Raw genomic sequence first — 14892 nt, 5'->3', positions numbered from 1 at the left:
CAGACACACGCACAGACAGACGCATAACCGGACACACCATCACACATAGAACGCACACACACAAAGACAGACAAAAATAAACATGACTGAAGCATGGGAGAAAATTTCTTTAAATGGTAAAAATAAAAAGTAATGGAAAGGAGCTAGAACAGGCGATGTCAGTCTTTGGGGACCTAAAGCTATATATGCAAAGAGGAACTATCTTTTTCAGATGACTATAAATCTAGAACAGGTTTCCATTTCTTCCAATTGAGTTCAAATTGCCTTTTAATTTTCTCACTTTTACTGTAATTAATGTATTGTTGAATAGAAAAATGATCTTTGATGACATTAATAAGCGCATTAAGATTTAAAGAGTTGCTGAGACATCTAGTTTTATAAATATAATGCTTGATAAGAATTAAAATTTCGTTATCAACATTACTGCAGTACTGTGATACTATACCAAACAGGAAGGATTCTTTATTGTAAGCAAACGGAATTAAAAGTATATCAAGTAGTGCTTCAAATCTCTGTAATAGTGACTGAACCTCTTGGCATTCCCATAAGCAATGCACTATTGTTTCACGCTCCATACAACATAAGTTACATAAAATACTAGGACTTAAGTTTATTTTAAAAAGGAACGTGTTTGTTACCAAAATATGGTGTATAATTCTCACTTGGAACCACTGTAATTTAGAACTTTTGGTAACTATAAAAGGAAGTTTGAATATTTTGGCCCATTTATTTTGATCAATAATGAATTCTTGGTTCCATTTTCTTGTTCCAGTAGGTATGGATATTGGCGCAATAAGGCATTTGTAAAAATCTTTTGAACCCTTTTCACTCTTAAAAATATGTCAAATAGAAAAGGTATAAAAGGCTGTTGAGGTCTTTGAATCAGGTAATCAAATTTTTTCAAAAAGCGCTTGATAGCTGAAACTAGTCCATGGTATTGGAGAAAATTTGTGTTTATAGTTCGAAAATTATGTCTGAACTCTTCAAAAGAAAGAAAAGCTAAATCATCTGAATCTTTAATTAAATCATTTATTGTTAATATGCCCACATCAAACCAGTTTTGATAAAAAACATACTTGTTGTTTACCTTGATATCATTATTATACCAGATGGGTGATTTTAAAATTGAGTCTGGTTTTGGAAGCCTAATAGAATCTGAATTATTAAGCCTATTTAATGATTTAAACACATCCCTCCAAAAAAAGTTTTTACAATTGGATCTACACAAATCAATATATTCCTTTCCACAGTTACATAGTTTTCTAAAATTAACATATGTATTTAAAATTAATTTCCACTTACCAGATGAGTGAAATAATCTTCTTACCCAACCTAACTTTAGAGAGTCAATAAAAGAATGAACATCAATCATCTTTAAACCCCCATCAATATAGTCTTGAATAACAACATTTTTTTTTATTTTATGACATTTACTATTCCATAAAAAATCCAGAATCAGAGAATTTAACTGGGCAATCATCTTTTCTGAAGGGTTTGGCAAAGTAATGAACAAATAGTTAAGTTGTGAAATCAACAGAGATTTAATAATATTAATCTTACCTAATGGTGTCAAATTCCTTCTTTTCCATAAGTTAATAACAGATTTAAGTTTTACAATTTTTTTGTCAAAATTCATTTTAGGAATTTTATCCAGATCAACAGAAAATTCTATCCCTAAGAAAGTGAAATTGTGTTGTCCCCACAACAGATTTACTTCAGGCAAAAAAGTTTCTTCACTATATTTCCTACTTCCTATCCATATCACCTGAGATTTATTAGAATTAATTCTTAGACCAGATATCTTAGCATAAGTAGTTAGTTCAAAAATAGATTCTCTCAGCGACTCTTTAGATCCATCCAATATCAAACCTGTATCATCTGCATACTGTACATTTAGAATAGGAGAATTTTCAATATTAATTCCCTTTATGAGATTATTATTTTTAATTTTTGCAGCTAAAACTTCGGCACAGAGAGTAAAAATGTATGGTGCAATTGGATCGCCTTGTCGACATCCACGTTGAATCTTAATATGTTTTGATATGTTTCCACCTTGATTTATAGATGCACTTGCATTATTATGAAGAGTATTTATCCATTTCCTTATATCTTTCCTAAAGTTAAAATAGCCTAGAACCTTATCTATGAACGCCCATGAAACCGAATCAAAAGCTTTTTCGAAATCTACCATCAATAACATTCCTGGTATGTTGTGTTCCTCTGCATACTGCATTACATCATAGACCGTACGAATATTTTCCCCTATATATCTACCTGATAAAAACCCTGTCTGATCCTCATTAATAATTTTACCCAAAACTGCTCTTATACGATGTGAGATTACCCCAGAAGCTATTTTATAAGTGCCTTTAAGTTTATCATTATTTCCTGAAAAGTACAGGAAATATCCTCATTCCATATGTAGGTTTGATTTTAAGACTAACATTTTTAAAAAAGAAGAAAAAGAAACAGATGAACATCTATAGGATTTTACCTGTGGAATATTGTTGATGCCAAGGTTAAAAAATAAGAAATAGAAAAATAAGTTAGATGTACCACATTTACAAAATTTCATAAAAGAAAACAAAAGTGATAAATACTGAAATAACATTTATTTTCAGCACGGCTGTGGGCGGACATTAAACAAGTTGCTGATGGAGAAGGGCCTGAGATCCCTAGAAGACTACAGAGAGGAGTTTTGTGCCAACAATTTTTATGAGATGACTGATTTTATCAACTTACATCTTCATGGTATCATCACACCAAAATATCAAGATCTGTTTTTGGAGCAGCGTAAGTATGCTAAGTTTGAAGACAACACTTAAATTCTTGTTCATCAGGGTTGTGACGGTTTGGTTAAAAAACGATGAACTACAGTTCAACATGGTAGGTTCGGTTTTGGTTCGTACATTACAGATTTCGGTTTGGTCTGCTTCTAAAATTACTCAATTGATTATTGTAAAATGCTAGTCTCGGTCAACCAGACACTTGTTGTCTACCCACATAATGATCAAGTGGCTAAATGACTGTGACTTATACAATGGCAGAGAATATGAGGCATATTTCCTATTAAAACCAGAACCCGACTAGGAAAATGAGAAATCAGCAGTGTGTATCATGTGCAGAAACTCCTTTAAATATAAGCACGGCACTACATCTACTATATCATCCCATCTTCAGCGGAAACATGGTGTGCATGCAAGCAGGAGATCAGCCAGGAGTCCAAACCCAACATCAATGTTCGAAACAAACAAAAATAGATCCAAGTCAGGATGGTCTGTTGTGTTAACACAGAGGCATTCACTTAAAAAAAACAACAACATAAAATAAAACTGAATATTTTACTCTAATGAACAATGAAAATTTAAGCTGTAGCTTTCATTGGATAGGCGAAAAAAAACTGACTAAACACACACAAATAGTGTAAAATGACTGGTACCAACAATACATTGTTTATATGGAACAAACCAAATCAGAAAAAACTGAACTGTACCGAACCGAATAAATCTTGAACCGTTCCACCCCTATTGTTTATCAAGACTCATGATGAAAAATTAACACATAATTATGACTAAATATTATTAGTTTTCATTGTGGTATAAGACCTGGTCTCATTTTCATCATTGTCTCTTAAATAAAGAATTTTTTTATTCTTAAAATTGTCATAGGAAATCATATTGGATTTAAGGAAAAATTTTTCCCTTAAATTCTGCGATGGCTTTCCTATTGAAATCAACAAATTATATATATACATGTATATACATATTACAAACCCATTGAGGTTTTATCAATGAAATATTATAAAAACAAAATATTTTAAAGGGAAGATGACATCACAAATTCATAACCTTTAAGGGCAAATGATAAGTATAGCAGGCTGCCTATGTGTCCTTAATTTTTACCAGTTTGATCAAATGTGAAAACATACGGTTTTTATTTTCAGAATTTGTTTGTCCAAGTCTGGGATATTACCAATTTTTGTCGTATTCCTATCTTGACCAGATGTTGTCATGGCAAAAACCACCAGGATGTTATGGTGTTATGCATAGACTGAAAACCACAAATAGTATTCGAAATAATCAAAGCAAGGAATTCACAGATTTGAGTGCAGAGTACACCTATGAGGACGATTTGGAAAATTATAATTTGAATGAACTTGAGGAAAAGAGAAACATCAACAGTTCTGATGAACATGACGCTAAAGGCAACAACCAAAATGCAGTTAAAAGTTTAGATAGCAGGAACTTGCCTAGTGCTTTAAAACATGTCAACATAGAAAGACAGAGGTCCTCTGATGACAAATCAATAGTTCCGAAGGCACCTGTGAAAGAAAATAGTGATGTAGTGATTCAGAGTGGAAATGGTCTCGTAGGTAAATTTACACCAGTGTTAATGAAAGTCAACTCGGATGTCGTAATGGACACTGGAAAACATTCTGCAGGTGCTAATGTAATTCAGATGAACTCGCAGAAAGTTGATTCGGTGATTAGTAATAATATTCAAAGTGGACATCAAAGATCGAGGACAAACGTGGACACTGGGACAGGAAACAATCAAAATTCAGCATTAAATCAGATATCTTCTAAACAGAACAAGCAAGTAATTCCAGGAGCAGCAGTGGAGAGGAATGGTAATGAAATTGAACAACAGCGCCAATTTCGAAACCAGGGACAAGCAGGGGAGGCAATTCACAACATTGGGCGGCGCCTCTTGGCAGAAAAGGCCATGAAAGGTAAAAATGTTGTGAATTTGAGTTATTTGATATATCTATATGTGTATATATTAACTGACAGTTTTAGTCTAGCTAGTAGGTAGGTAAATATATATTTGTGGTGGTGCAACATTAACGGATATGACTTTCAAAGCTGTATGTAAGACTATGTTTACTGGGAAAGTTACAAGATAGTTTCTTCAGCAATCATTACCCTTAGTAAAACCTAAATCTTTCAGAAAGTTTACTGTGTGGTATACGTAGCCAACAATGACCTTCATTAAACTTTAATATTACAAATTGTCTATATTGCCAACAATGACTGAATCTTTGGCAAACTTAGACAGTCTTTCCGAAACTTATCCAATCTACATTTACTTTATGTAAAAATTTTCTTTTTTTTGCTTCCAGAGGGTTGCTTGGCTCACAAGACAGCTGTGGCAGCTGGAGCTTTGGTCATGTACTTACGCTACCTCATTGATCCGGGGCCCATGGACATACAGCGCAAAATAATGGACCCCAGTCAGCACCGCTTCCTTATGAGTAGGGAAGTCTCTAAACAACAGTCTGCTTTAAATGCTTCTCACCTGGCTGTAGATGATGGGCAGGACAGAGATAACGATGGCTTGACAGAGGACGAACATTTAGTGAAATTGTTAAAGGCCGGGGCAGGAGTGGCAGGTCATTTAATGGAGGGTAATGCTCCTAAGCTTGGTGTCGGGGAGGATTACGAGGAAAATGAGGCACAAAATAACCTAAACGCACAGTTAAATCTCAATAATGAGGAAGGTGACGGGAATTATTACGCTCACAATGGAAATGAAGAAGTCTATGATGAAAAAAATAAAGAAAATTTGCCAGATCAGAGTAAGGATAAAAAGCATATGTTGGTTCAATTTGATAATGGGCCTTTAGTGAACGCCGATAATAAAGGTTTACAGGATGGTTACGAGGAAGATGGATATAAAGATGACAACCACAACAATGAAAATGAGGATGGAGACTATGATGAAGAGAAAGCTCTGAATAATTTTAAAAATGATGTCAATCATATACAGATCGGTAGGAAACCAGTGATTCCGAAGGCTGACGAAACAGATTACACGTATTATGATGAAAAAGAGCAACACAATGGTTACAATAATTTCGATGAGGATGAAAGCGACACCGCTGAGACTCAAAAGAAAATACTTCAACCGGCTCAGGTTTTAGAGGATAAAGTTGAGAGTATTAAAAAGAAAACACTTACTGTTGACACTTTACCTCATAACAGTGCCAACCCCCCTAACACTTTATTTTTAATAGTATGTGCCAGCATGCTTCTTGTTGTTTTCTTTATGTACAGATTTATTAGGTCACGCCGAGTTCACATTCGTTACCATCCACGGCCTTTTGTCCGGTTATGATCAGATATTTAACATAGACAAATGCAGTTATTGAATTACCTGGATATAAAAATGTATATTGTATAACATTGTTAAGTTTATAAAATTGATCAATGATTTTATTTCTTAGTGTACATGAACATTCATGTACAGTAAATCTTTGGTATAATATATATATACCCCTCTTTTCATTTGTTGTCTCAAGCTCATGATCACTTAATTTGACAGATTCATGGATATGTTGTTGTGATTTAATATAGCCTAATAGTGAGTTTTGATGTATTTCACCTGTATTGTTTACCAATTTATAGCAAAAAGGGAAGCAACTTGTATTCTTGTTGTGAAATAGGCGAAAATTACAATTACCAGTATTTAATTTAAAGATGACACAGCACAGACAGCCTATACACTCCTAGTCACAAAAATACATATAATGGCACCCACCTGCATGCTCTAGCAATTTATATTGATTAACACAACCAAAGAAAAAATAATAGTTTGTTATACAAAAATTTATATACCCAATAGAGAGGTGGAATATGGAAGAATAGATTATTTATTTACATTAAATTAAAAAATTAAAGACACAAGCTTAACCTTTTGAAGGGTGGTACAATGTAATACATTATTGCATAAATTATGTAAATTTTGTTATTGTATAAAAATTAACAGTCCATTATATTCTTGTTTTCATTTTTCTTGTTTTCTCTAGATCTTGTGTCCATGATGTAGCATCTTTAAATTTGATTGCTGCAATATATTAATATATTTTACATTTTTTGATAACAGATATTTCAGTTTAAGAATTTCACTTAAATTTGAGGAAAATGAGTCAATTTTATTTTTTAATTAAGAGAAAATCATGATTCAGTATAACATTGGATAAATATGCTTAAGTGAATGTGTAAACTATAGCATATACAATGTACACTATATACAGGTAAAATGTATGTAGTATTGAAAACATTCAAATTAAAAAATCTTTTAAAATTTATATATATACATCATCTTACACCAATTAATAATTGAGTATAAGTTCATGTAAGATCATAACTTGTCTTGATGATATATGATTAAACTAGGGTTATTTATAATCTAGAATCTCTGCAGTGAACAAGTTATTGTACTTGGATAAAGAATTGTCATGTGCAAAAGGTGAAAAAAAAGTTCATTAAAAGAAAACAATTGGTAAGAATATGACTACAAAATTGTAAGGTGTACAATATTAACATATGTGGTTTGAAATTAATCTTGACAGATTATTTAAAAAAAAAACGTTTAAAGACATTTCTTAAAGACAATTAAATGTGATTACCAATTTAGAAATATGAGAGAATATTTTTCACTGTTTAGGATTAATTAAATATAGGCATCAGTTTTGTTTATAAACAGTTGTTTAGACATGCTTTCTCTGTACCTTAATTATAGATCTATGATATCGATTGATCAAAGAAACTAAACATTCCAGGTTTGACCCTTGACCTTTTATTTGCTCTGGTTTACCTTAAGGCTGTTAGAGGTTTGTTGTACATCATACTTAGTATACTATGAGTTTGTATTGACATGAGGAGTTTGAACAATTTTTTTTTTTTTTTTTAATTTTTTTTTGTTTTGTATTAATACAAAAACTTGCTGTATTTGAAACTGTTAAACTGTGATAGAACTTTTATTTATTGCTTTAGATTAGTTTTAGTAAATACTGATGAAAACCTGCTCACAAAGTGAAGGCATTCATACAAATGATGTATAAAGTTTATTCATTTTACAACATGTACAAAAGAAGTTATGTTAACTTGTACATTATCAGTATTGTTGACCTCTATGGAGGTGTGTAATGGGTATTACTATACATGTACAGTGTACACAGAGAAACCAAAGTGGTCAGACAGGTAACCCCCATTTATCTTTAAGGTGATCATGAGTATGTTACCATATTGTGCCGCCCCTTTCAAAAGTGAGTACTTTTATACTAGGGTTCCTTTCTATAATGATCATTTATGTATAAATATCCATTATAACTTGTTGTCACCAGTACTAGTACTGTATTACCATAAACCAATGCCAAGCATTCTGATTGATGGAAACCAAGGTATATCAAATACCTAGCATTCTGTTGGTGGAAACCAAGGTATGTCAAATACCAAGCATGCATTCTGTTGGTGGAAACCAAGTATTCTTATTGGTTTAAACAAACGTATGTCAAATACCAAGTATTCTTAGTTGTGGAAATCAAGGTATGTCAAATACCAAGTATTCTTATTTGTGGAAACCAAGGTATGTCAAATATCAAGCATTCTGATTGGTAGAACCAAGGTATGTCAAATACCAAGCATTCTGATTGGTAGAAACCAAGGTATGTCAAATACCAAGCATGCATTCTGTTGGTGGAAACCAAGTATTCTTATTGGTTTAAACAAACGTATGTCAAATACCAAGTATTCTTAGTTGTGGAAACCAAGGTATGTCAAATATCAAGTATTCTGATTGGTGGAAACCAAGGTATGTCAAATACAAAGTATTCTGATTGGTAGAAACCAAGGTATGTCAAATATCAAGTATTCTAATTGGTGGAAACCAAGGTATGTCAAATACAAAGTATTCTGATTGGTGGAAACCAAGGTATGTCAAATATCAAGTATTCTGATTAGTTGAAACCAAGGTATGTCAAATATCAAGTATTCATATTGGTGGAAACCAAGGTATGTCAAATACAAAGTATTCTGATTGGTGGAAACCAAGGTATGTCAAATACAAAGTATTCTGATTGGTGGAAACCAAGGTATGTCAAATACCAAGTATTCTGATTGATGGGAACCAAGGTATGTCAAATACCAAGTACTCGGGTTAGAGGAAACAAAGGTATGTCAAATACAAAGTATTCTGATTGGTGGAAACCAAGGTATGTCAAATACAAAGTATTCTGATTGGTGGAAACCAAGGTATGTCAAATATCAAGTATTCTGATTGATGGGAACCAAGGTATGTCAATTACCAAGTATTCTGATGATTGGTGAAACCAAGGTATGTCAAATACCAAGTATTCTGATTGGTGAAAACCAAGGTATGTCAATTACCAAGTATTCTGATTAGTTGAAACAAAGGTATGTCAAATACCAAGTATTCTGATTAGTTGAAACCAAGGTATGTCAAATACCAAGTATTGTTATTGGTGAAAACCAAAGTATTTGTGTATATCTGCCAAATACCTAAGGTAGTTGTGTAAACATTCCAAATACCTAGCTTTCTGATTACTGGATTCAACAGTATGTCAAATAACAAGCATTCTCATTGGTGGAAATGTCACATATTAATACTGATTGGTAATAAAACAAAGATATGTGTTTTTGAATAATGAACATTAAAGATTCTAATTGCAAGAATATCTATATAATGAGGCTTCAGTGGAAAAGTAGGCTCTAGCTTAATTAGTCTACTCTAAAACCATGCTAAATGAAAGTCAGGTCTAGTGGCTCCAACGGTTCCAAATCAAATCGGTAACAAAATGAAAAGTGAAAAATATTCCCTGTGGATGCTTGGGCTCAGTCAAGTGATTTCATTAGTAAGATAAGCTATGTGTAAGACATTAACCCGTACTCTCACAGACATTTTGTATACCCATGACCAACACCCAAGTAATGTGATGTGTGAGAAACAAATTTTAGTATATATATATGTATGTTCAAATATCAATTTTCTGATTGGAATGGCATTTTAGGTTTGAAACATGGGGACTGGCTATAGTTTAAGTTTTCTTTTTTCTTTTTGATCTGTTCATTTAGATAATCTATGCAAATATCTTTGATACTGGGTACTTATATATTGAAGGGAAATGAATTATAGCTGTTCTGTTTGAAGTAAATGTGGTAAGTGTATGGAATATTTTATGAAGTGAAGGGTAAATGTATGTATCAGTTTGTATGTGGTATGTACATAAATATGTATGGAATGTAAAGTTTACATATTACATAAAACCGAACTTAATTTATTTTACAACATTTATGTAACTAATTACATCAATTTATCTTTATAATTTTTCCTGGCCTTGGTGGAAGTGAACATAGGTCTTAGTTTAGGTCTTATGTTTTTAATATATCTGAAGTCAGTTACATATACATTGAAATTAGATCAGCAGCTTTTCAATCCAGGGGGAGATAACTGTATGTGGAATGTGATAATTCAATAGAATGGAAAAGTCACAGGAACAGCTAAGTATGATACAATCAGATTTTAATGGATGAGAAAACATACAGTCTAATATAACCATTATTTTATGGCAATTTATTAATGAAATGGAAAAAAATGAATCCGCTAGTAATATGATGGACTTACACAAATTCTTAACTCTTGGGATTAATATTGATCATTGTAACCTCCAAGGTTTAGCAAGGCGTTGTTTAGGCAGATGCTATTGTTCAATATATCCTCCACGGTTTAATATAAGCAAGCCTTTGTTTAGGCGGATGCTATTGTTCAGTATATCATCCAAGGTTTAAGCAAGCCTTGTTTAGGTAGATGCTATTGTTCAGTATCACCTCCAAGGTTTAGAAAGCCTTTATTTAGGTGGATGCTGTTGTTCAGTATATACCCCAAGGTTTAAGCAAGCCTTTATTTAGACAGATGCTGTTGTTCAGTATATCCTCCAAGGTTTATCAAGCCTTTGTTTAGGTAGATGCTATTGTTCAGTATATCCTCCAAGGTTTATCAAGCCTTTGTTTAGGCCGATGCTGTTGTTCAGTATATACCCGAAGGTTTAAGCAAGCCTTTATTTAGACGGATGCTGTTGTTCAGTATATCCTCCAAGGTTTAAGCAAGCCTTTATTTAGACAGATGCTATTGTTCAGTATATCCTCCAAGGTTTATCAAGCCTTTATTTAGACAGATGCTATTGTTCAGTATATCCTCCAAGGTTTAAGCAAGCCTTTGTTTAGGTAGATGCTGTTCAGTATATATCCTCCAAGGTTTAAGCAAGCCTTTATTTAGGCCGATGCTATTGTTCAGTGTATATCCTCCAAGTTTTAAGCAAGCCTTTGGTTGGGTGATCAAGATTACCATCCCTTGACTTGAAATTTCTGTCTGACCTTTTTGAGGAGAGGGGATTCAGGTAGTCCCCACTGCAGTAGGACAGCTGTATATTTTATGGTGAAAACTGAATTTTTTACAACTTTACATATAGATATATATATTTTATGTTGATCTTTGTATTCTAATGGTGCTTCATTGTTTAGGTGCAAGTTTTGAGTTTTGTTTATATATATGCTATTTATGTTTTTTATGTTGATGAATACTAATGTGTAAATCTTAAAGGCAATATCTATGTATAGTGCTCTAGCATTACTGTATGGGTGAGTTACCTCCCTTGTGTGAGTCTGTTGATAACCACGCACTATGCAGGGTGAGTACGTATGATAAGATGTTTCTGGCATAAATGATTTATGCACTTGTGGTGAAATAAATGTAAAATATATGTACGCAGTTTTAAATTATTTTGTGTTTACAGAAGAAACTTTAATTTTATGAATTTGTTTTAATACAATTTGATTTACACAAAATCACAGAGGCTGGACATGTTCCTATGGCCCAGAATGAAAAGTGAAAAAAATCAAGGGAGGTTACATGTACTTTGATCACACTTGCTAATTCATCAACTTTATTTCGTTAGACAACCATCATCACATGGAGGCCTTTAAAAACTGTCCTTTGTTTGTGATTCATATTAGGACTGTTTGGAAGCAAAAAATGGCCATCGGGCAGACATTTGACTTTTTGAGTTGAAAAGTGTTTACTCTTTTTCTACATGTCTATTTACCATGGTGACTACATATGCATATATTCTGTTTAAAAAATGATATCAACCAAGATCGCCAAGAGGCAACAATATTGGATTTTGAATATGGAAGTTTGTTATCTGAAATTCTGTGAAAGTACTGAAAAATGAAATGATCAAAGGTGATTTTGGCAGATGTAGATTGTTAGACATAAGATCCACATGTTTGTGACATGAGGTGGAATCGACCTTAGATCCACGTGTCTGTGACATGAGGTGGAATCGACCTTAGATCCACGTGTCTGTTACATGAGGTGGAATCGACCTTAGATCCACGTGTCTGTGACATGAGGTGGGATGTGACCTTAGATCCACGTGTCTGTTACATGAGGTGGAATCGACCTGAGGTCCACGTGTCTGTGACATGAGATGGAATCGACCTGAGGTCCACGTGTCTGTGACATGAGGTGGATACTGACCTTAGATCCACGTGTCTGTGACATGAGGTGGAATCTAACCTTAGATCCACGTGTCTGTGACATGAGGTGGAATCTGACCTTGGATCCACGTGTCTGTGACATGAGATTGAATCGACCTGAGGTCCACGTGTCTGTTACATGAGGTGGAATCTGACCTTAGATCCACGTGTCTGTGACATGAGGTTGAATTTGACCTTAGATCCACGTGTCTGTGACATGAGGTGGAATCTGACCTTAGATCCACGTGTCTGTGACATGAGGTGGAATCGACCTGAGGTCCACGTGTCTGTTACATGAGGTGGAATCTGAGCTTAGATCCACGTGTCTGTGACATGAGGTGGAATCTGATCTTGGATCCACGTGTCTGTGACATGAGGTGGATACTGACCTTAGATCCACGTGTCTGTGACATGAGGTGGAATCGACCTTAAATCCACGTGTCTGTGACATGAGGTGAGATGTGACCTTAGATCCACGTTTCTGTGACATGAGGTGGAATGTGACCTTAGATCCACGTGTCTGTGACATGAGGTGGAATCTGACCTTAGATCCACGTGTCTGTGACATGAGGTGGAATCTGACCTTAGATCCACGTGTCTGTGACATGAGGTGGAATCTGACCTTAGATCCACGTGTCTGTGACATGAGGTGGGATGTGACCTTAGATCCACGTGTCTGTGACATGAGGTGGGATGTGACCTTAGATGTACGTGTCTGTGACATGAGGTGGAATGTGACCTTAGATTCTCTGACAAATTAAATGTTGCAATTCAATTATTTATCAAGATTTTAGTGACACTACATTATTTAATACAATAAAATAAAGCTATTGTAATGGATTTGTATCATAATGTAAAACTATGTGTCGTCTATGTTAGATTATTGTCAGTGGATTTAATTTCTCGTTCATTTGGAAGTGCATATAAAATAAAATCGCGAATATATATATATATATACCTTAAAATAGATTATACAATTACTATAGAAAGATATGGTTGATTACATGTTGATATTTTCTGTGAAATACACATCCCTTTTGCTTTCTGCTTTTGAGCGAACCACGGAAACTGCAAGTAAAAGAACTTCGCATTAACAAAAAACGGGTTTGGATTGAGACGGTGTCTGATGTTTAAATTCACAGAGAATGTTTCGATAACAATTATAGAAACAAACGTAATACATGTTTTTGAGTCACCGTGTAAATATATATTACTAGTGTTGAAATAACTTGAGAGGAAATATCGGTGGAAAGCTTAGCCCAGGGCGTTCACGGCGAGACTCGAGCGTGAGTAATCGCCTATCGCTACGGTAGAAGATGGCGAGGTATTCGGGAAACTGCCAGTAGCACCATTTATTAAAAATGTACCAAGAAAACGCCCACGACCTAACTCCGACAGGTGTAGGTTTGTGTGGGAGGCCTGACATCTCCCCAGCATCAACTTATAATGGATCAAAAAACAGTTTGTATGATGGTGGAAATTATGGACAGTTGCATGATATTTATGACAGTGAAAGCATAGATACGTGTAGATAATATCCCCTGTATACAGACCCCACCCCCCCGGATCCACCCATACACACTTTGGCCTTAACCCTCCCCTCCCCCAGGTGTATATGACGAGAAGAATTACAAACATACGCGATAATGTTCTATACCTCAACAAGTATAACTAAAACCTAACTCGGATACATTTAACATTCATGAACCCGGATTCTTCAATTCGCCATTTGTTTCATTTTACCTAGATATAATTACAGAACTTCATCCTCTAATTACCAAAGTCAAAAGCGATACTGTTTGGACCATACTTTATGATAAAGGGATACTGTTTGGACCATACTTTATGATAAAGGGATACTGTTTGGACCATACTTTATGATAAAAGGGATACTGTTTGGACCATACTTTATGATAAAGGGATACTGTTTGGACCATACTTTATGATAAAGGGATACTGTTTGGACCATATACTTTATGATAAAGCGATAATGTTTGGACCATACTTTATGATAAAGGGATACTGTTTGGACCATACTTTATGATAAAGTGATACTGTTTGGACCATACTTTAGGTAAAGTAATACTGTTTGGACCATACATTATGATAAAGTAATACTGTTTGGACCATGCTTTAGGTAAAGTAATACAAGTTGGACCAGATATACTTTAGGTAAAATAATACTGTTTGGACCATATATACTTTAGGTAAAGTAATACAAGTTGGACCATATATACTTTAGGTAAAGTGATACTGTTTGGACAATACTTTATGATAAAGTAATACTGTTTGGACCATACTTTAGGTAAAGTAATACAAGTTGGACCATACTTTAGGATCAAAATGGTCATACTTATTAGCACTACTCCAGTATGAACTCTCATTATCACTTTACAGTAACATCATCGAGCTCAGGTTCTGAATCACACTTCATCGCCCCGGGAGTGGGGATATCACCGAGCGAAAGGATTTCGTGAAACGTCGCCCAGGGGCGGGGATGTTACCTAGCGGGGTGGGATTGAGGGGTTATAGTCACACAGCATCCCAGGGGCGG

General features: G+C 34.3%; 1 protein-coding gene across 1 annotated transcript in view; it reads left to right on the top strand.

Moving 5' to 3' along the window:
• LOC117322612 overlaps positions 1-7006 on the top strand; it is a 33144-nt gene extending 26138 nt beyond the window's left edge. Inside the window, exons 4-6 of the mRNA XM_033877550.1 lie at positions 2622-2793; positions 3944-4732; positions 5123-7006. Of these exons, the coding sequence (XP_033733441.1) occupies positions 2622-2793; positions 3944-4732; positions 5123-6117 (1956 nt within the window). The 3' untranslated portion in view covers positions 6118-7006. The remainder of the gene's footprint in view (positions 1-2621; positions 2794-3943; positions 4733-5122) is intronic.
• The last annotated feature ends 7886 nt before the right edge of the window (positions 7007-14892 follow it).

The sequence above is a fragment of the Pecten maximus genome, chromosome 3 (assembly GCF_902652985.1).
Source record: "Pecten maximus chromosome 3, xPecMax1.1, whole genome shotgun sequence".
Taxonomy (NCBI): Eukaryota; Metazoa; Mollusca; class Bivalvia; order Pectinida; family Pectinidae; genus Pecten; species Pecten maximus.
This window is presented reverse-complemented; position numbering and strand designations above follow the sequence as displayed.